At 44.4% G+C, this 22743-nt stretch overlaps 1 protein-coding gene across 1 annotated transcript in view; it reads right to left on the bottom strand.

Annotated features, from left to right (window-relative positions):
* The window catches only part of LOC137425668 (reticulon-4 receptor-like 2), a 31145-nt gene extending 14744 nt beyond the window's left edge, over positions 1 to 16401 (bottom strand). Inside the window, exons 1-3 of the mRNA XM_068114314.2 lie at positions 16213 to 16401; positions 15278 to 15421; positions 13367 to 13421 (exon numbers count right to left, since the gene is read on the bottom strand). Of these exons, the coding sequence (XP_067970415.1) occupies positions 13367 to 13421; positions 15278 to 15280 (58 nt within the window). The 5' untranslated portion in view covers positions 15281 to 15421; positions 16213 to 16401. The remainder of the gene's footprint in view (positions 1 to 13366; positions 13422 to 15277; positions 15422 to 16212) is intronic.
* Positions 16402 to 22743: the final 6342 nt, after the last annotated feature.

Below are 22743 nucleotides of genomic sequence, written 5' to 3'. Positions count from 1 at the left end.
ATCCTAGGATCCCAAGCCGGCACCCTAACCGCTAAGCCGGGATTCGAACCCAGGATCCTAGGATCCCAACCCAGCACCCTAACCGCTAAGCCGGGATTCGAACCCAGGATCCTAGCATCCCAAGCCAGCACCCTAACCGCTAAGCCGGGATTCGAACCCAGGATCCTAGGATCCCAAGCCGGCACCCTAACCGCTAAGCCGAGATTCGAACCCAGGATCCCTGGATCCCAAGCCAGCACCTTAACCGCTAAGCCGGGATTCGAACCCACGATCCTAGGATCCCAACCGGGCACCCTAACCGCTAAGCTGGGATTCGAACCCAGGATCCTAGGATCCCAACCCGACACCCTAACCGCTAAGCCGGGATTCGAACCCACGATCCTAGGATCCCAACCGGGCACCCTAACCGCTAAGCCGGGATTCGAACCCAGGATCCTAGGATCCCAACCCGACACCCTAACCACTAAGCCGGGATTCGAACCCACGATCCTAGGATCCCAACCGGGCACCCTAACCGCTAAGCCGGGATTCGAACCCAGGATCCTAGGATCCCAACCCGGCACCCTAACCGCTAAGCCAACACCAGGCTAAGGGCCAAAAAGGAAATGTAACATGATATTTCAAAAAGTTATGGATGACTTATGATAAAAGTAGGTGGATGAGTTGGTTAGATGACAAGAACAAGCCGATTAGATTTTGGTTTTGGTCCGGATCCAGATCCGACCTATCAGTGCGATACAAAACGTAAACTGTTCAGCCTGGTGGAGGTATGCTCTCTACCGAGTGCCGTTCTACAGTAGTATTCCTTCTGTCCTGAAGCCCAATTCATACATAATCCTTCACCTCTCATATAACTCCATTCTCTTGAAAATACTCTGTCTCTGTACCAAAGCTGCTTCACCATTTTTCTTTCCTGTCACACCTGCATACCTCGTAACCTCCAAATACTGTCTTCCCGAATACTCCATGAACAAGGTTTCACTCACTGCAACATTAGCACAATCATCACATAATGCAAAACTAGTGTTTAATCGTGATGGCCAGGATCTTTCTGCGTCGGCAGACAGGTACAAAAGGGAGGGTATCTATAGGATGTTGATCGAGGTGAGCTAACTTCCATGGGAAGCAAGGAGAAGCTGGGGTTCTGGGTGTTAGCCCTTTGTTGAAGCAAAATGATGAAGGGTTGATGTCCAAAATGACAGCTTCTCCGTGCTTCGCATGATGGTGGTCATACTTTGATCAACGCTCTGTTGATTCCATCCACAATAATCACAACTTCCAATTGTTTCATTCAGCTCCATATTATGACTGAAAAGTCAACATGTCTGGCTATTCTCGGAGAGCTGTGTCAGTGCTGACGAATCTGGAAGTTCACTCAGGCAGATTGGCAGGAGGAAATGCAAGCAGCCATCTCTCTTCAGGACGGATCTCCCATGTCCAATTCCCTTGGTGTTAACTTCTTCCGAATGAATTGAAGTGATGAATTCTTCTATGGAAACCTGTTCTCTCATGCACAGATCCATCCCATCTCGTCTTCAGTTATTATACCCTTCTTCCCACCCATGGTACACTGAATCATGTGGTGAGGCAGTTGCTCAAACAAATTTCTCTTCCTGGAATGCAAATCTGACTGAAGGCAATCTCGGTGCATTCCAAAAAGCCCGCAACAAGTGTGTGTCCACTCTCAGGACATCCAAAACACAACATCTGTCCAACCTCAATAATGAACTTTCAAACTTGTCTCCCTCCTCTAACACCTGGTGGTGCCTTGTTAAGTCTGTCTCTGATGCATGCTCCCCTTTCATCCCTTCCCTCACTTCAAATGACACCACAGCCGACTCCGCTCGTGGGAAGGTCTAATGCCTCAATTCTGTGTTTGCTTCCAAATATTGTGTCCCCAACCCCTCACTCACGGTACCCATCTTTCCCAATCATGTCCAATGCTCCTGGACTGTCTTTTGCTCCTGATGAAGTGGAGAAGTTTCTGTCAACTCTCAACTCTGACTGTGCTACTGGACCGAACGGCAACAGCAGACATACCCTAAAAACCTGCTCTGCTGCTCTTGCACATCTCTTTATCTGCCCTTTCACCCTATCATTGGCCCAAGGTCATCTTTCATCTGCTTGGAAATCTGCACCAACTGCACCAACATCACTGCATTGCCTAAAAAGGTGGAAAAATAGGTCACTCTCTCGGATGTGCTGCTTCTACTCTCCCAACAATGGATGGAATCCCTGCAACCTGATCCATTTAGTGTTCTAGCTCTTCTACGAGCCTTGACTCTGTATAGAAAAAGAAACAGGAACGGATTCAAGAAAAAGGCAAAACTGAGTTTATCAAATCAACATTCATTTCTCTCCAGACGTATCTCGACCATTCAATACCTTGCTCTCCAAACTCTCTGCCTATGGCATCCAAGGCCAACTTCACACATGGCTTAGTGACTTCCTCTACTCTGGTAACCAATGTGTGGCTCTTAACGGAATCCTCTCATCTCCTCTCCCTGTCAAGGCTGGTGTGTCCCAAGGCAGTGTTCTGGGCCCAGTCTTATTCCTAATCTTCATCAAAGATCTCTCTGACTCTCTGGAAAATCTCCTTTATCTATTTTCTGATTACACCACCCTCTTCCACAACATCCCTCATCCATCAGACAGGCAGGATACAGTCTCTTTCCCCTCTAAGGACCTTGAAAAAAATTCACAAGCTGGTCAAACACTTGGAATATGTCTTTCAATCCTGACAAATCTCACACTCACTATCTCTCTCTGAAAGGACCGCCTAGCACACCATTCCATCCACTTTCTTACCAATCCTCTTGAGGAAGTTAAGTGACTCAAACCTCTGGGTCTTACTATGAACAATGATCTTTCTTTGACAAACCACATTTCAAAGTTAGCCTCCAAAGCCAACCACTGACTGGGAATCCTCCATCCTTTCTTGGCTCACCTGAACTCCTATCCACCTACAGGACCTTCATCTGCAGCTTGATGGAATATTGCTCTCACCTCTGGACTGATGTCTCAACCTCATCTTTCTCAGCTTGACACTATGGAAATCAAGGCCTTCAAGATCATTGGAATCTCCCATGTTGACACTCAACCCATCGGCCTTTCACTTTGCCATCGCAGACACGTCGGTTGTACCACCTCCTTTCTGGTCTTGCACCCTCTGCTTTTTCCATGCTTCGTCCCTCCCTGGTTTATGCAGGGCGCACACGGTCCACTAACATTCCCCTTCTGGTGGAACTCCTTCAATCCAGGAACACTGCTCACCTCCACTCATTTGTTCTCCTTTTTCCCCACCTAAGGGATCAACTTCCACACTCGGTTCAATTTCATGCTTCCCTCCAGGTCCTCATGACAGCTGTTCACCACCATCTCAGTTCACCCCCATCCAATATCATATTTTCTACCCCCATCAACCCTTACCCCCAAGCCCACCTCCTTCCAGATTTCCATTTTTTCCTTCCTGAGAGCTTGCTTCTGTATCCATCTTGTCCACCACATGCAGCATCTTCTGTCTCCCATTCCTCCCCACATCTATTATTTGTCCAAGTCTTCCTCTATTTTGTCCTTCAACCCTGCTGTTGGCATTTCCCCCTTGTTTTTGCTGTTCCTTTTGTTATGTCGCATCCTTATACATTCAGCATTATAGCTCTTCCAAGAGCCTTGACTTTGCATACGAAAATAAACTTCTGCCATTAGTATAGAATATTTTAAACTCCTTTCCTGTCATTTTCTTCCTTCCTTATTCTTACCAATTTTGCTGTTTCTTTTGAGGTTCCTCCATACCTGGTGTTGGCTTAGCGGTTAGGGTGCCGGCTTGGGATCCTAGGATCCTAGGATCCTGGGTTCGAATCCCGGTTGATCGCTGAATTAACGCCAGGGGGGTTGACTCAGCCTGCCATCCTTCCGAGGTAGGCTAATTGAGTACCAGTTCACTGGTAATTCCCTGTGTGTCGCAAGAGGCGACCAACAAGGTTGGCGGCAGGAAGGGCATCCGGCCATAAAGCATTGCTTCAAAAAGGGGACCACGGTGCCCGAAAAAGGCCAACCCCTTCTCTGTGGGGACAAATGGCCTCTAAAAGGTGGTTTTTTTTTGAGGTTCCTCCTTTCGTCATCTCTGTATCCACCAGCCTAAAACGGCCATATTTCCTCAGTTCCCACTTTGAATATCCTTGCACCGCTTCTATTTAGACTTTGCCAATCTATCTGATAGCATTCCTTTTCCCTCCCAAAATTATTCCACTGTTTCTTGAATGCAAACTCTTGCTGTCAGCACAATTTTACATCAATTGCTCTGCTCATGGATTATATTCACTTTCATATTCTCGGAAGAACGCCTGAAAGTGTAACCTCTCGACCCCTTGATTTCAAGTAGGCTCCCCATTATCCTAAAGAGGCTTCTCACTGACATAACTGGTGAAGTCACCATCCTTTGGTCCGCCATTTTGTAGGTCATCCAAATTGTAAACAATCTGGATCTGAATCGGAATCATTCAAAATGTCTGGGGAAATATCTGCAACTGGAAGTGGCTCCTGCTTATCAAATGTTGTTAGTCATTACCCCGTGCATGCAAAGCGAAAAGCGGGATTTCGCAATTTGTTCACTTTGTCTGCCTTGTAAAGCGGGATTTAGTGGTTTGTTCACTTTGTCTGCCTTGTGAAGCGGGATTTAGCAATTCGTTCACTTTGTCTGCCTTGTCTACAGACGTCAGTTTATTATGGAGGAATAACTGGCAGACAAACAAAAATTGAAAATCATTCCAAACTATTTTTAAGGACGTTATGAAGTCCACAAACAACCATGAAGAACTAATGTAACTTTTAAATAAAGTGGTATAAAAGACCTGCATCAACGGTGGTAAACTTCCAAAAAATATTTTTCTTGCAACATTTAAAATCATTCTTTCATTACCGCCGCTACCGAAGGTGGATGGAGCTTATGTTTTCACCCCTGTCTGTTTGTGAACAAGATATCTCAAAATGTTGTGGATGGATGCAGACGAATTTTTGTGGAGAGGTTGGGTATGCGACAAGGACGAAATGATAAGATTTTAGTGAAGATCCGGATCTGGATCCAATAATTTTTTTTAGTGATTCTTCATTCAGAGAAAGTGGGATACAAAATGTAAACTGTTCAGCCTGGTAGAGGTATGTTCTCTACCAAATGCCGTTCTGGTTTCAATTGCGTTATAAAGTTGAACACTGAAGAACACGAGTCCCTTTTTTGCCACTTTCAAAAACCACCAGTTTAGCAGTACTTGGATAAAATATTATGGTATTTTATGTCATCTCGACCAATCAAATTTGACACTCACAGACCCCACCTATGTCCTTGTTTCTCAAGACTGCGTGGAGTAAGTTGTTCGATGAACTCTCTACTTTAGATGAGCAGCGCAGTCGGTATATCCAGAAATTGGAAGTCGCTGGGGTCACAGATCCCTAAAGCTTACCGAGAAAATTGCTGACCCTCATTGGGAAGCACGCCAATGTAAGGATGTGCCCAACCTGCGGTACCCCAATATCTATAATTATGTGGAAAACACATCTTCCCTCAGAAATGAATGGAGAGTGTGTACTGGAATGCTGTATGATTTATAATAAACTAGCTGTGCCTACTCATCGATTCGCTGACGGTTTAATCAAAAGACAGCAAGTTGTACTTCACAAACATATTGCATGTCTATCTGTATCTAAATGAGGATGTAGAACGAAATGAAACAAGTACAGATACATTCAAAGTACACTGCCCCCATGCCAAATAATTAATTGATTAATCAATAAAGAATTCATCAATTAATTGATTAATCAATAAATGAAAAATATCCTTTATAGCCGTCCTTTAAAATATATCCTTTAAAATAAATTTAAAATATAATAGCCGTCCTAAAAAAAATCCTATAAAAATATCCTCCACTGTCTGCCGCGCCATTCCTCATCCCCCAGATCGGCAGTCTGCAGCCTCCTCACTCTCTGCAGACCTGGACAAAATCACAGACTGGTCAAACAAGTCGAACATGTCTTTCAATCCTGACAAATCTCACACTCTTACCATGTCTCTCCGAAAAGACCGACTGGACAACCCTCCCATCTACTTTCTCAACAATCCTCTCCAAGAAGTTCTGTCGCTCAAGCTTTTGGGTCTCACTATCTGCCATGATCTTTCCTGGGAAAACCACATTTCCAAGCTGGCCTCCAAAGCCAGTCGCCGACTGGGTTAACTCCGTCGTGCGAAGTCCTTCCTTGGCACACCAGAGCTCCTCACGACATACAAGGCTTTCATCTGCAGCTCAATGGAATACTGCTCTCCCCTCTGGGCTGGTGCTCCTATCTCACATCTAGCTCGGCTTCACGCTGTTGAAACCAAAGCTTTCAGAATCATTGGAATTTCCCGCGATGAAGCTAACTCCGAGGGCCTTTCACTCACTTACCGCAGGCAAGTTGGTGGTCTTTCTGTCTTCTACCGACTCCCCTCCGGCCTTTCTCCCCCAGCTCTCTCTGTGCTCTGTCCCCCAAATATTCCTACAGGTCGCTCAAGATCTGCCAGCAACCCTCTTATGGTTAAACTGCCAAATTCAAGACTCTTTCCTCATCTTCACTCTTTCATTCTTCTTTTCTCCCGCCTCTGGAACAAATTCCCCCACTCTCTTCAATCCCACTCCTCCCTCCAGGTCTTGAAAACAGCTGTTCACCACCATCTCTTATCTTCCCCCATCCAAAACCTTGATCTGTTCTACCCCCGCTAATTCACCCCAGATCCACTTTTTTGAAATTCCAACTTCTTTCCTGGGAATTCCTTGCAGTGTCCATCTGTTTTATACCTCTCCGACCTCCCCCCAAGCCCTCTCCCTCCCACAGATCTCTCGATGTCCCTGCTCTCAAATGTTGTTTGTGTCCTTCCCTCTCTCTCCCCATCTTGTCTACCGCTCCCCTTATTATATGTTTTATGTGTCTGTTTGACTTTTTGTGTGATTAATGTTAGCTCTTTCACGAGCCTCGATGTTGTATACCAAAAAAAAAGGAAAAAAAAGCCACATCACTTGGTCACTGTCGTGTCCAAATATCAGCTTCTTAGCTCAAAAGGTGCCCGAGATATTGCCCAGATAAGAAAAAAATAAAATAAATGATTAATAATGAAAATAAAGAAATAATAATCATTAAAAAAAATTTTTTTTAATCAATTGGCTAATAGAATACCTAAACCACCACCGTTTCATCCGAATCTGTAACTTAAAAAAAAAAATTAAGTCATTAATCGAATAATTAATCGATTAATTGATTAATTAAGAAATCAAAAATAGCCTTTATAGCCACATCACTTGGTCACTGTCATGTCCAAATATCAGCTTCCTAACCCAAAAGGTGCCTGAGATAATGCCCAGAAGAAAAAGGAAATAGAATAGTACTAAATTAATCGATAATAATATAATTAAGTGACATCAATTAATTGATGAATCAAAAAACAAAAAATACCATTTTTGCCAAAGCACTTGCTCACTATTTTGCCGAAATTTCAGCTTCCTGGCTCAAATGATGACTGAGATATCGCCTGAATAAACAAACAAGAAAACAAACAAGTACAGATACATTCAAAGTACACCGCCCCCATGCCAAATAAATAAATATCCTCCAGCGCCGCCGGGGCGCCTCTGGCACCTGGCAATACCACCGTGCAGCTCATATAGACTGTATTTGGAGGGAGAGGTGTGCAGTAATTGATTGGTTAATTGCATAATTAAAATCAATAAATGATAATCATAAAATATTTTCTTAATCAATTGGCTAATGGCATAACTAAACCACTAGTGCTTCATCCGAAGCTATAACTTTTTGAAAATTAATTAAATAAGTCATTAATCAAAAAAATTAAATAATACATTGATTAATCAATAAATAATTTATCAATTAATTGATTAATCAATAAATGAAAAATATCCTTTATAGCCACATCACTTGATCACTGCCGTGTCCAAATATCAGCTTCTTAGCTCAAAAGGTGCCTGAGATATTGCCCAGATGAGAAAGAAAATAAATAAATGATCAATAATGAAAAATAAATAAATGATAATCATAAAATAATTAAATAATTAATCAATGGGCTAATGGAATACCTAAACCACCACCTTTTCATCCAAAACTTTAACTTAAAAAACTAATTAATTAAGTCATTAATCGAATCATTAAATAATTTATCGATTAATTGATCAATAAATCAAAAATGCCCTTTACAGCCAAATCACTTGGTCATTGTCATGTCCAAATATCAGCTTCTGAACTTAAAAGGTGCCTGAGATAGTGTCCAGAAGAGAAAGGAAATAAATAATTTCTTAATTAATCGATAATAATCAAGTAATTGATCAATTAATTAATTAATCCAAAAAAGCAAACGTTTTTGCCAAAGGACTTACTCACTATTGTGCCGAAATTTCAGCTTCCTAGCTCAAAGGACGGCTGAGATATCGTCAGGACAAACAAACAAGAAAACAAACAAACAACCGGAGTGGAAAACCGAGGACCCCCTTTCAGCGTGCGTCATTGCCGAGCCCCCTTCGATGCCCGGCGATGACGTCATGCAGCGCCTGGAGATGGCATCGGAAAGGAGCCGTGTACAAAAAGTGAAGGGGTCTTTTTTTAACACGGACTTGTTGTTACTGCTGCTGTTGTCATGGTTGTAGTTGTTTGTGTGCTCCTTCCGTGTCCGTCACGCTATATTTCTAAAGGGTTAGTGCTGTCGTAATGAACACGTCCCAGGCATCATCTTAAATAGCATCAATGATTTGGCCAATTAAAAACAGTGTGCCGGTCAAGTTTGACCGACAAGATGGCGGATATACAAAGGCATGTGACCTTGTGACGTCACGTGAGAAACTTCTCATACCCATATTTCAACTCTTCAGGGTAAACTTTACCTATTCCGTTCACTCCCGTGTGTATCAATATTCTCGAGTCATAAAGCCCACATTATACCTTCCACCCTTTCTGCAATATCAATTACTTCAGCACCCTCTTGGCAGCATGTCGCTCCAGATTTTAGCTCACCTGCATTTTAGTCCGGTGAGCTTATGCCATCGAGCAATGTCAATCGGTAAGTCAGTGAGTCAGTGAGTCAGTGAGTGAGTGATCTGTAAACACTTCAGTCCTTTTTGGTTGAACGAAACACCCGATTTTGATGAAACTTGGCCCCAAACTTCACATCTTATGCCTTATTGACCGCATCAAAATCTGCACTCATTGAGGGGGTTTATTTGGGGGGGGGGGGTGCTTGACCCCCCAAAATAGGTACTTGCATTATTCTCCGAAACTACACACACGGTTTTGATGAAACTTGGCCCCAAACTTCACATCTTATGCCTTATTGACCGCATCAAAATCTGCACTCATTGAGGGTTTTTTTTTGGGGGGGGGGGGGGTTTCTTGACCCCCCAAAATAGGTACTTGCATTCTTCTCCGAAACTACACATACGATTTTGATAAAACTTGGCCCCAAACTTCACATCATATGCCTTATTGACCGCATCAAAATCTGCACTCATTGAGGGGGGTTATTTTTTTTGGGGGGGGGGGGTTCTTGACCCCCCAAAATAGGTACTTGCATTCTTCTCCGAAACTACACACACGGTTTTGATGAAACTTGGCCCCAAACTTCACATCTTATGCCTTATTGACCGTATCAAAATCTGCACTCATTGAGGGGAGTTATTTGGGGGGGGGGGGTTTCTTGACCCCCCAAAATAGGTACTTGCATTCTTCTCCGAAACTACACACACGATTTTGATGAAACTTGGCCCCAAACTTCACATCATATGCCTTATTGACCGTATCAAAATCTGCACTCATTGAGGGGGTTTATTTGGGGGGGGGGGTTCTTGACCCCCCAAAATAGGTACTTGCATTCTTCTCCGAAACTACACACACGGTTTTGATGAAACTTGGGCCCAAACTTCATATCAGATGCCTTATTGACCCTATCAAAATCTGCACTCATTGAGGGGGTTTATTTGGGGGGGGGGTTCTTGACCCCCCAAAATAGGAAAATCTGCACTCATTGAGGGGGTTTATTTGGGGGGGGTTCTTGACCCCCCAAAATAGGTACTTGCATTCTTCTCCGAAACTACACACACGGTTTTGATGAAACTTGGCCCCAAACTTCATATCAGATGCCTTATTGACCGTATCAAAATCTGCACTCATTGAGGGGGGTTATTTTGGGGTGGGGGTTTCTTGACCCCCCAAAATAGGTACTTGCATTCTTCTCCGAAACTACACACACGGTTTTGATGAAACCTGGCCCCAAACTTCATATCAGATGCCTTATTGACCGTATCAAAATCTGCACTCATTGAGGGGGGTTATTTGGGGGGGGGGGGTTCTTGACCCCCCAAAATAGGTACTTGCATTCTTCTCCGAAACTACACACACGATTTTGATGAAACTTGGCCCCAAACGTCACATCATATGCCTTATTGACCGTATCAAAATCTGCACTCATTGAGGGGGTTTATTGGGGGGGGGGGTTCTTGACCCCCCAAAATAGGTACTTGCATTCTTCTCCGAAACTACACACACGGTTTTGATGAAACTTGGCCCCAAACTTCATATCAGATGCCTTATTGACCGTATCAAAATCTGCACTCATTGAGGGAGTTTTTTTTTGGGGGGGGGGTTCTTGACCCCCCAAAATAGGTACTTGCATTCTTCTCCGAAACTACACACACGGTTTTGATGAAACTTGGCCCCAAACTTCACATCATATGCCTTATTGACCGTATCAAAATCTGCACTCAATGAGGGGGTTTATTTGGGGGGGGGGTTCTTGACCCCCCAAAATAGGTACTTGCATTCTTCTCCGAAACTACACACACGGTTTTGATGAAACTTGGCCCCAAACTTCACATCATATGCCTTATTGACCGTATCAAAATCTGCACTCATTGAGGGAGTTTATTTGGGGGGGGGGGGGGTTGTTGACCCCCGAAAATAGGTACTTGCATTCTTCTCCGAAACTACACACACGGTTTTGATGAAACTTAGCAACAAGCTTCATATCAGCTGCCTAACAAAGGTATTATAACCGAATTAACATCTGCACTCATTAAGGGCGTCTTGGGGGAGGGGGGTGGAGTTTGCCCCTCCCCAAAAATAGGTATTTGCGCTCATCTCCGAAACTATACAGACGGGTTTCATGAAACTGGACCACAACCTCCATCACCTGTGATGAACTAAAGTTTGTTCATGGCATTAAAAAAAATCAGGGGTTTACTCCCCAAAATAGGTATTTAATTATATTTTAAAATATCTTCTCCGTTACATATTTTGTGCGTCATCCACACCTATCAGCGGTTCCCTGGTTCTACAAGGTGAGCCCAGGGGCATTTGCCCCTATTTTTACAAACAGCATGTCGCTCCACTTTTACAATCCTTCCTAAAGAAAGATGAATCGACATTTCTATCATCATTTAAACTCAGACCAATATTATAATTCATCAAGACTCTCTGCTCACCTTCACTCCTTCATTCCTCTTTTCTCCTGCCTCTGGAACAAACTCCCTCACTCTCTTCAATCCCACTCCGCCCTCCAGGTCTTTAAAACAGCTGTTCACCACCATCTCTTATCCTCCCCCATCCAAAACCTTGATCTTTTCTACCCCCGTTAATTCACCCCAGATCCACTTTTTGAAATACCAACTTTTTTCCTGGAAGTCCTTGTAGTATCCTTGTTTTATACTTTTCCCACCCCCCCCCCCCCCCTTCCCACGCCTCCTCCCCCCAAGCCCTCTCCCTCCCACAGATCTCCCGATGTCCCTGCTCTCAAATGTTGTGTTTGTGTGCTTCCCCTTCTCTCCCATCTTGTTTACCGCTCCCCTTATTATATGTTTTGTGTGTCTTAAAAAAAAATTTTTTTTTGTGATGAATGTCAGCTCTTTCATGAGCCTCGATCTTGTAGACAAAAAAGAAAAAAAAACTTCATCGAATAGTTGAGTGCACTCATCTTTGTTCTTAAGCGACACACAGTGACTGGATCTCCTCATGTATTTGTCCTACTTTTGATTTCTGTAAAACTCCTCCATGGACCTTAAATCGCCATGAATAAAGGAAGAAAAAACAAATATATCCTTAAAAATCACATTCACCCAAAATGTTGACGCTTTCCATCAATACCTGAGCCTATGGCTGCGAACGTGTTTTTGTAATAAACCGGTTATTGATTGATTCATTGATTTACTTTTGAAATGTTTTAGAATCCTGCGGAATTAAGCCAAAGTAAATGAACTACCACTAGTTACTATTCCAGAGAATGAAAGGTGATCACGGAACGTTTGTTGAGTTGCATCGGAGGCCATCTATTTTTTACGTATGCAAATATGTTGAAAACTTTGACCCACCCCGTCACCATGTATGTTCCATACATGCCCTTTGACCTCCTTATTTGTTTTTTTCTAAGCAATTTTTCATTCTTTTTTTTTCCCCCCTTCTTTTTTTCTCAGTTTTAACCTAGTATACCGTGCGTCCCTAGCTATTACTCAAATAGTTTATCTCTATCTTAAGCAATCTTGATCGACATCAAACTTAGCAAGCTATGTACCTGTCTCGGGGTTTTGGAATTTCTCGGAGTTTTGGAATTTGGGGTTTTGGAATCGTTAAAGTCAGGGTGGTGTCATAGTTAGAGGGTCCGCTCTGAATCCGGGAGGGTCGGTGGTTCGAACCCCATTCGAGTCATACCTGATACTTAAAAATGGTACGTGCTGCTTACTTGCTTGACAGTTGACACTCAGCATTTAAAAAAGGATGGAGCACAACCATAGGTTGGTAATAATAGCACAATCTTAAGGGCCTAATGGACAACCAATGTAGAATGTAACATTCCAGATAAGTTAACTTTAATAGAGTGAAACGTCCAATTTAATAACTGCTTTGGGGGAATTATCAGTGATGGAAAACGTTTCTAAAATGAAAAAGCAAATTAAAATGCCTGAAAATGTTACAACAGAGGATCATAAACGGAGAGGGCATGAAACAGATATGTGATGAGTCGGGAAATGGGTTGAGTGTGGAGGGAACGGGAGTGAGGATGTGTGACGTGATTTATGAGAGATGAGCACAAGCAAATGGAAAGTGAGGATCAGCAAATCCTCATTTGCGAGAAGATGTGCAAAAGGAAATAGAGCTGAAAATGATGTGAGGAGAGAGGGGGGAGGGGGAGGAGAGCAAAACCGGAGGTGATTAGGGAGGTTTGGTGAGAAGTTGGAAGGCTTAGTTAGGGAGAGTGTTAATGTACAGGAGAAAAACAGGAGGGAAGGACAGCAACCTAAATCTGTGTCGCTGTGTCGTGGAAAGCGAGCCACAACAATGCTTGCTGTGTTACCTGTTAATAAGGTAGCCATGTTTTCAGGTCGGGTCACCGTTAATCCCAGGTCAAACTGTTTGGGGGGAAAAAGTGCAGATGTTGGTAAAATAGTGGTGGAGGAAAAAAAAAAAAATCACAACTACCGTACATATCAATATAAACAACATGGATGATCAAATGGACCTATTTTCAGAGACCGAAGGTCAACGGAGAATGATATAGTGTGCATACATAAAATACGTACACACAGATAGAGAGGGGAGAGGTAGTACACACAGATAGAGAGGGGAGAGGTAGTACACACAGATAGAGAGAGGAGAGGTAGTACACACAGATAGAGAGGGGAGAGGTAGTACACACAGATAGAGAGAGGAGAGGTAGTACACACACAGATAGAGAGGGGAGAGGTAGTACACACAGATAGAGAGGGGAGAGGTAGTACACACAGATAGAGAGGGGAGAGGTAGGACACACACATAGAGAGGGGAGAGGTAGGACACACACAGATAGAGAGGGGAGAGGTAGTACACACACAGATAGAGAGGGGAGAGGTAGTACACACAGATAGAGAGAGGAGAGGTAGTACACACAGATAGAGAGGGGAGAGGTAGTACACACAGATAGAGAGAGGAGAGGTAGTACACACACAGATAGAGAGGAGAGAGGTAGTACACACAGATAGAGAGGGGAGAGGTAGGACACACACAGATAGAGAGGGGAGAGGTAGTACACACACAGATAGAGAGGGGAGAGGTAGTACACACAGATAGAGAGGGGAGAGGTAGGACACACACATAGAGAGGGGAGAGGTAGGACACACACAGATAGAGAGGGGAGAGGTAGGGCACACACAGATAGAGAGGGGAGAGGTAGTACACACAGATATAGAGGGGAGAGGTAGGACACACACAGATAGAGAGGGGAGAGGTAGTACACACAGATATAGAGGGGAGAGGTAGGACACACACAGATAGAGAGGGGAGAGGTAGTACACACAGATATAGAGGGGAGAGGTAGTACACACAGATATAGAGGGGAGAGGTAGTACACACAGATATAGAGGGGAGAGGTAGTACACACAGATATAGAGGGGAGAGGTAGGACACACAGATATAGAGGGGAGAGGTAGGACACACAGATATAGAGGGGAGAGGTAGGACACACACAGATAGAGAGGGGAGAGGTGGTACACACAGATATAGAGGGGAGAGGTAGTACACACAGATAGAGAGGGGAGAGGTAGGACACACACAGATAGAGAGGGGAGAGGTAGTACACACAGATAGAGAGGGGAGAGGTAGGACACACACAGATATAGAGGGGAGAGGTAGGACACACACAGATATAGAGGGGAGAGGTAGGACACACACAGATAGAGAGGGGAGAAGTGGTACACACAGATAGAGAGGGGACAGGTAGGACACACACAGATAGAGAGGGGAGAGGTAGGACACACACAGATAGAGAGGGGAGAGGTAGGACACACACAGATAGAGAGGGGAGAGGTAGGACACACACAGATAGAGAGGGGAGAGGTAGGACACACACAGATAGAGAGGGGAGAAGTGGTACACACAGATAGAGAGGGGACAGGTAGGACACACACAGATAGAGAGGGGAGAGGTAGGACACACACAGATAGAGAGGGGAGAGGTAGAACACACACAGATAGAGAGGGGAGAGGTAGGACACACACAGATAGAGAGGGGAGAGGTAGGACACACACAGATAGAGAGGGGAGAGGTAGTACACACACAGATAGAGAGGGGAGAAGTGGTACACACAGATAGAGAGGAGACAGGTAGGACACACACAGATAGAGAGGGGAGAGGTAGGACGTAGGACACGCACAGACAAAGAAAGAACAAACAGCAAATCCTCATAAGGTATAAATTGGGATAATATAAGTACATTGTCTGCCTCCCTCACCATTCGTATCCATGTTAGACTTGACAACTCATGTGTTTGAGAGAGCGAAGAGTTCAAGTTGCTGAAGGAGGGTGGAGCAGCCTGCGAGTGATGGAAAAGGGACCGAAACGTAGCAGCCGGTGGTGATAGGGAGAGGGACACGAGCTGGTGACGAAGAGGGACAGAGAAACAACCGGTGAGTGTGAGCAGGAGAGGGACAGGCAAACAACCGGTGAGTGTGAGCAGGAGAGGGACAGGCAAACAACCGGTGAGTGTGAGCAGGACAAGCAGAGGGACAGGGAAACAACCGGTGAGTGTGAGCAGGAGAAGCAGAGAGGGACAGGGAAACAACCGGTGAGTGTGAGCAGGACAAGCAGAGAGGGACAGGGAAACAACCGGTGAGTGTGAGCAGGACAAGCAGAGAGGAACAGGGAAACAACCGGTGAGTGTGAGCAGGAGAAGCAGAGAGGGACAGGGAAACAACCGGTGAGTGTGAGCAGGAGAAGCAGAGAGGAACAGGGAAACAACCGGTGAGTGTGAGCAGGACAAGCAGAGAGGGACAGGGAAACAACCGGTGAGTGTGAGCAGGAGAAGCAGAGAGGGACAGGGAAACAACCGGTGAGTGTGAGCAGGAGAAGCAGAGAGGGACAGGGAAACAACCGGTGAGTGTGAGCAGGAGAAGCAGAGAGGGACAGGGAAACAACCGGTGAGTGTGAGCAGGAGAAGCAGAGAGGGACAGGGAAACAACCGGTGAGTGTGAGCAGGAGAAGCAGAGAGGGACAGGGAAACAACCGGTGAGTGTGAGCAGGAGAAGCAGAGAGGGACAGGGAAACAACCGGTGAGTGTGAGCAGGAGAAGCAGAGAGGGACAGGGAAACAACCGGTTAGTGTGAGCAGGAGAAGCAGCAGCGATGCAGCACAACCTGTACCCCTCTCCCCACCCCGTTCCTCTCCTACCTGCAAAACTGCTACCCCCCTATCATCTCACAATTGTCCCTTTTCGGGTGATAGTCCATGGCATTGCCTGCTGGAGATCTTATTCATCCTCCTTTTCGAACAACACCCCTCACCCCAACTCATTTGAGGACCCTCGGTTATTTCCCCACAAACCAATCAAACACTCAGAGTCGTCCTTGAATTGCTGTCTCCGTCGCTGCTCAAAATAGACACTGTGCTCGCCCCTCCCCTCTGGCCCCGCCCCTCCACACTGGCCCGCCCCTCCCCTCTGGCCCGGATCCTCCACACTGTGCTCGCCCCACCCCTCTGGCCCCGCCCCTCTCCTCTGGCCCCGCCCCTCCACGCTGGCCCCGCCCCTCCCCTCTGGCTCCTCCCTCACATCTGTTCGTCCTGCTATCGAGATGAACTGACCTTGGTTTGCTTCGAAAGTCAACCGACCCAGCACGTGACCCCCATCCCATCGGGACATCAGGGTTGTTGAGGGCAAGGGATGAGCCGTGAGCCCCCCTGCTCCTGCCTCCCCTCCCCCCAAGTAGCATTTTAAAACCTCGTTCGTATTATTGACAATGAGGGTAAAGTTTTTAGGGGTGGACGGAGAGCGGAGAAACGATTTACAATGAGAGAGTGAGAGAGCTTGGTTAAAAATCATGATATTTGCTGTGCGGGGAGGGAGGGGATGGAGGAAAGGGAGGGAAGGGCGGGGAGGGTTGGGGAGGGGAGGGAGGGAGGAGGTGTCACAAGAAAGACGCAGCACTGCAGCAGTTACAGGGGAGTGGGGCAAGAATGGAAGAGGAAACCGATGCATCAGCCCCTTATGCCTTGAGAAGCGTGTTTGTCTATGTCTGCTCTATTTGTCCCTCTCACCGTCTCACATCGACAGACCAGATGACCGAATCACATTCTCAATACCCGGTATATAATTTCCCCTTTTTCTTACCTGTTTTAGTCTCATCGAATTAGTTCAAATAGTCATTTATTGACACAAAAACATCGAGGTTGCTGTATAAATGGTTGTACATGTGCATCTTTGTCCCAATTATTAGAATTCACAATCCCAATTTGCACATCAACCCCACCTTACCCCCAATACCCTTCCTTACCCCCTTTACCTACTCACCTCCCCTATTTTCTCAGGCACTAATTGCCTCGGTTAGCTCAATGCCTGACAGACTCCTCACTGTTTATGTCTCGGTACTGTTAACCCCTACGATGCTGGATGGAAAGATAGCTCCTGAAAATGATACACTGCGGTATAATGTGTGTGTAATCCGGGCACATTGATTTAATCCGATTAGAAGTGGCCCGGAGTTTGAGGGCACGATGACCCGGTCCAAAGGTGGTTTCTTTGCCAGGTAGTTCTAACTATATATGATGGGAGAAATAGAAAATACCATTTTACAGGAATGCGTCCATGGATATGCCTTCGCCAACCTTAGATGTCAACCCAATGTTACATCTGATCTCAATTAATGAATAAAAATTAATAAACATTGATAAATAAATAAATAAACAAGAAGACGTCATGCGGAGCACGATACTTGCAAAATACGCCCCCCCCCCCCCCCAAGAAAAAAATTCCATTGATACAGCAAATTGTCCATTTCTTCAAGATTAAAATTGACAATCTTGATCAAAGCTCGGGTCAATAGGCAGAAAATTGAGGATTTTTCAGATGAAAATGATGATTTTGGAAGGTTGACCTTGAGTTGACCTTTGACCTTTTGACGTCAAAAATAGTTGGTTTCCCTATTTAGTGACTCAATGTGCAAATGCTGTTCAATTTTCAAGTCAATCGGATGAAAATTGACAGGTTTTTTTCAGATAAAAAGTGATGATTTTGGAAGTTTGAGCTGAGTTGACCTTTTGACCTAAAAAATAGTATGTTTCCAAATTTAGTGACTCGATATGCAAATGCTGTTCAATTTTCAAGTCAATCGGTTGAGAATTGATGGCTTTTTAGATGAAAATTGATGATTTTAAAAATTTGACCTTAAGTTGACCTTTGACCTTTTGACCTCACAAATAGTAAGTTTCCCAATTTACTGACTCAATATGCAAATGCTGTTCACTTTTCAAGTCAATCGGTTGAGAATCGACGGCTTTTTAGATGAAAATTGATGATTTTTAAAATTTGACCTTGAGTTGACCTTTGACCTTTTGACCTCAAAATAGTATGTTTCCCAATTTAGTGACTCGATATGCAAACGCTGTTCAATTTTCAAGTCAATCGGTTGAGAATTGACGGCTTTTTAGATGAAAATTGATGATTTTAAAAATTTGACCTTGAGTTGACCTTTGACATTTTGACCTCAAAATAGTATGTTTCCCAATTTAGTGACTCGATATGCAAATGCTGTTCAATTTTCAAGTCAATCGGTTGAGAATTGATGGCTTTTTAGATGAAAATTGATGATTTTAAAAATTTGACCTTAAGTTGACCTTTGACATTTTGACCTCAAAAATACTTCATTTCCCAATTTAGTGACTTGATATACAAATGCTATTCAATTTTCAAGTCAATCGGATTTAAAATGGCGATTTTAGACATTTGACCTCCAGATGACCTTTGACCTCAAAAGCAATAGGCTTCTCAATTGGGACGACTTATACAACTTGGTGAAGTTTCGTGGCGATCGGTTTGGAATTATTGTGACCTGTAGGCCGGTGACAAACAGACAAACAGACAGAACCACAAACCGAACCGACCAATATACTTAAGTAATAAATCACTGTTTCTAATTCCATCCTCAATGATGAGGAATACGTCCTTTTCCTGATTTTTCCATCTCGTACAGATTCTGATATTTCTGTTCCATTTATCACTCTGACGAAAGTTGCCAGAATTATTGGTAGCCAAGATTCCTCAAAAGCGGCTGGTCCTGATGGAATCCCTGTGATAGTATTGAAGATTTGTTGTCTCGAACTGTAATCGATTCTTGCGAAGCTATGCAACCTGTACCTGTCTGCTTCGGTGTTTCCTTCATCATGGAAAGTGGCTTCTGTTGTTCCTGATTTCAAGGGTGCAGGTGAGCATTCTGAACCAAGTAACTATCGCCCCATCAACCTGCTTCCTGTAATAAGTAAGGTATTTGAATACCTTCATCAACGAACAACCTTTCTGCCATCTGGAGGACAATGAACTTCTCACTGACTGCCAGTATGGCCTTCACTATTCTCGCTCTACAGGTGATCTGCTATCCTTCATTTCGGATCATTTCAACAGGGCATTGGAGCTCAAGGTGAAGCTCGATTAGTTGCTTTGGATATCTCAAAAGCCTTTGATAAAGTTTGGCACAGGGGTCTGCTCCACAAGCTGCAGTCACATGGTGTATCTGGAGTGATGCATTCAATCATCTCGGCTTTCCTTACAAATCACAAGATGGAGGTGGTACTTGAGGGTCAATCTTCTCTTACTTGCTCCATCAATTCTGGTGTCCCACAGGGGTCTGCTCCACTAGCTCCAGTCACATGGTGTATCTGGAGTGAAGTATTCAATCATCTCGGCTTTCCTTATAAATCACAAGATGGAGGTGGTACTTGAGGGTCAATCTTTTCCTACTTGCTCCATCAATTCTGGTGTTCCATAGGGGTCTGCTCCACTAGCTCCAGTCACATGGTGTATCTGGAGTGAAGTATTCAATCATCTCGGCTTTCCTTACAAATCACAAGATGGAGGTGGTACTTGAGGGTCAATCTTCTCCTACTTGCTCCATCAATTCTGGTTTTCCACAGGGTTCTGCTCCACTAGCTTCAGTCATATGGTGTATCTGGACAGGTGTAAAACACATGGACAATGCTCAGACTTTTTTTTTTTTTTTTTGTACACAAGATCGAGGCTCGTGTAAGAGCTAACATTAATCACAAAAAATATAAATCTATCTATAATTCCAGTAATCTCTGTGTGTATGTATGTATGTATGTATGTATGTCTGTGACCGCTGTTTCTCGACAACCACGGGTCCGATATACTTTAAACTTGCCAGGTATATTGCTGGGGACCCGAGGATGTGCCTTTTCAAGGTTTCATATTAATCGGACAAGTAGTTAGCGAGCTATGTCCAAAAAACGATTCAACCAATCAGAGAGCAGCGAGCTATCACGTGTGCCGAACGTGCCGAACAGACTCTGCCTCGGACGGCACATTTGAGAGCGTATTCATTTATTTCACGTTGGCAAACTATGTTGGCGTTAAACTATGTTTTAAAACTAATTAAAACTACTTTGCGATTCTTTCGCTTTCCTGCGCGTTTGTGCACGCTATGGCGATTTCTTTACCAAACTCCGCAAGCCGTTCGCTTTGGACCAAACCATTTCATGTAAATAGAGGGGGGGGATTGTCACCGTACTCGCAAGCCGTTCGCTTTGGACCAAACCATTTCATGTAAATAGAGGGGGGGGATATAATTTTAGATATATATATAGTACGGGCATGCCCTAGTATATATAATAATAATAAAAAACCGACGCACAAAACATACAATAAAGGGCACGGGAGACAAGATGGGGAGAGAGAGGGAAGCACACAAGTACAACAGCAGAGAACAGGGACATCGGGAGATCTGTGGGAGGGAGAGGGCTTGGGGGGGGGGGAGGAGGCGTGGGAAGGGGGTGGGGGTGTGAGAAGTATAAAACACAAGGATACTGCAAGGACTTCCAGGAAAAAAGTTGGTATTTCAAAAAGTGGATCTGTGGTGTATTAACGGGGGTAGAAAAGATAAAGGTTTTGGATTGCGGAAAATAAGAGATGCTGGTGAACAGCTGTGTTAAAGACCTGGAGGGAGAAGTAGAATTGAAGGGAGTGAGGGAGTTTGTTCCAGAGGCGGGAGAAAGAGGCATGAAGGAGTGAAGGTGAGCAGAGAGTCTTGATTTTGCCAGTTTAACCATAAGAGGGTTGCTGGCAAATCCTGTGTGACCTGTAGGAATATTTGGAGGACAGAGCACAGACAGAGCTCGGGGAGCAAGGCCGGAGAGGAGTCGGTAGAAGACAGAAAGACCACCTACCTGCCTGCGGTGAGTGAGTGAAAGGCCCTCAGAGATCGCTTCATCGCGGGAGATTCCAATGATTCTGAAAGCTTTGGATTCAACAGCGTGAAGCCGAGCCAGGTGTGAGGCAGGAGCACCAGCCCAGAGGGGAGAGCAGTATTCCATTGAGCTGTGGATGAAAGCCTTGTATGTGGTGAGGAGTTTTGATAGCAGAGCTGGGTGCCAGACCATATCGAAGGCACGTGATATGTCAAGGGAGACAGCTCTGATTTCCTGTGTGGCATTGAGGACCTCCATCCATTGTTGAGACAGCAGAAGCGGCATGTCCAGAGTAGAATGACCTGGTCTGAATCCAAATTGATGATCCGAGATCAATCCATTGGAGAAGAGGTTGGATTTGATATCCGAAGCAACAATGGATTCCATGACTTTGCTGATAATTGGGAGCAGGCTGATTGGTCTGTCGTTGCAAGGATCTGTTTTTGCACCTTTTTCTGTAAGGCGGTAATGTTTGCTGATCTTTGAGGTTTAATCACATTTTATGTGACCTCTGCTACTTCCTGGGTCTTGGTTGTTTTCTTGTTATTTTTATTTATTTCTTTTTATTTTGTTTTGCTTTATCCTTACCTTTTGCTAACTTTCCCTTAGTCCCCTTACCTAAAGTGGCTTTGGGGCGATTTATTGTAGCATAAATATGCCTAAAGTAATATTTATGCTGAAATAATAATATAATTTAAATCTTATTATAATTCACCAAATGTCCGTCTGTCTGTCTGTCCGTCCGTCCATCCGTTCGTTCGTTCGAAGGTACCGCAAAAACGGCTGAATCGATCACAACGATATTTTGGGTGGGTAATCCTGGGATCTCCTGGAGTAAAATAGGGTATATTGTTTTTCCAATTTCAGCTTTGGCCTCCAGCATTTTCAGATTTGGACTCCCGCATAACGTTATTTTCCCGCTGCACAGTTGCGCTGCACAGCTGCTCCGATCGGACTCAGTGACCATTGGAGAAGACCTTTTATAAGGACATGGGTTGAATCCCTGCTTGAGAGAATGCCAACCCCCTCCCCGCCATCACGTTCGTCTCTCCAACTCACAATCCCATGAGATATGCGGAAAGGACGACCCAAAACCAATTATCTTCTTTTTGATTCGTATATAAACATCATTAAAAGTAAATAATGACCTCGGCCAAAGTTCAAACGATGTGAGTTTAATCTCTACATGAGAGAATTCCACATAGCTATTTGGGCGGTGTATACGCTAACAGATCGCCGTCTCCATCGATCTTGCCAAGGCCGTAACACCTATCGGCTCAAAATCCTTTTAACTGTTGACTTGGTAGTTTTTACAATGAAGGAAACATTAACATTGTTAAAAGTTTATTTTGTGATTAATTTGTGATTGGAGTTATGTTGTTTGGAATGAAAAAAGAGACATCGAGTTCAAGTGAATGACGACATGCCGTGATGGTTTCTACCTTCTAAACATGAACTTTGCGGATCACCATATGCAGATTCGCCACGGACCCACGATCGATGTTTCTA

Source organism: Myxine glutinosa, chromosome 4, assembly GCF_964187855.1.
Source record: "Myxine glutinosa chromosome 4, kmMyxGlut1.1, whole genome shotgun sequence".
NCBI lineage: Eukaryota > Metazoa > Chordata > Myxini > Myxiniformes > Myxinidae > Myxine > Myxine glutinosa.
This window is presented reverse-complemented; position numbering and strand designations above follow the sequence as displayed.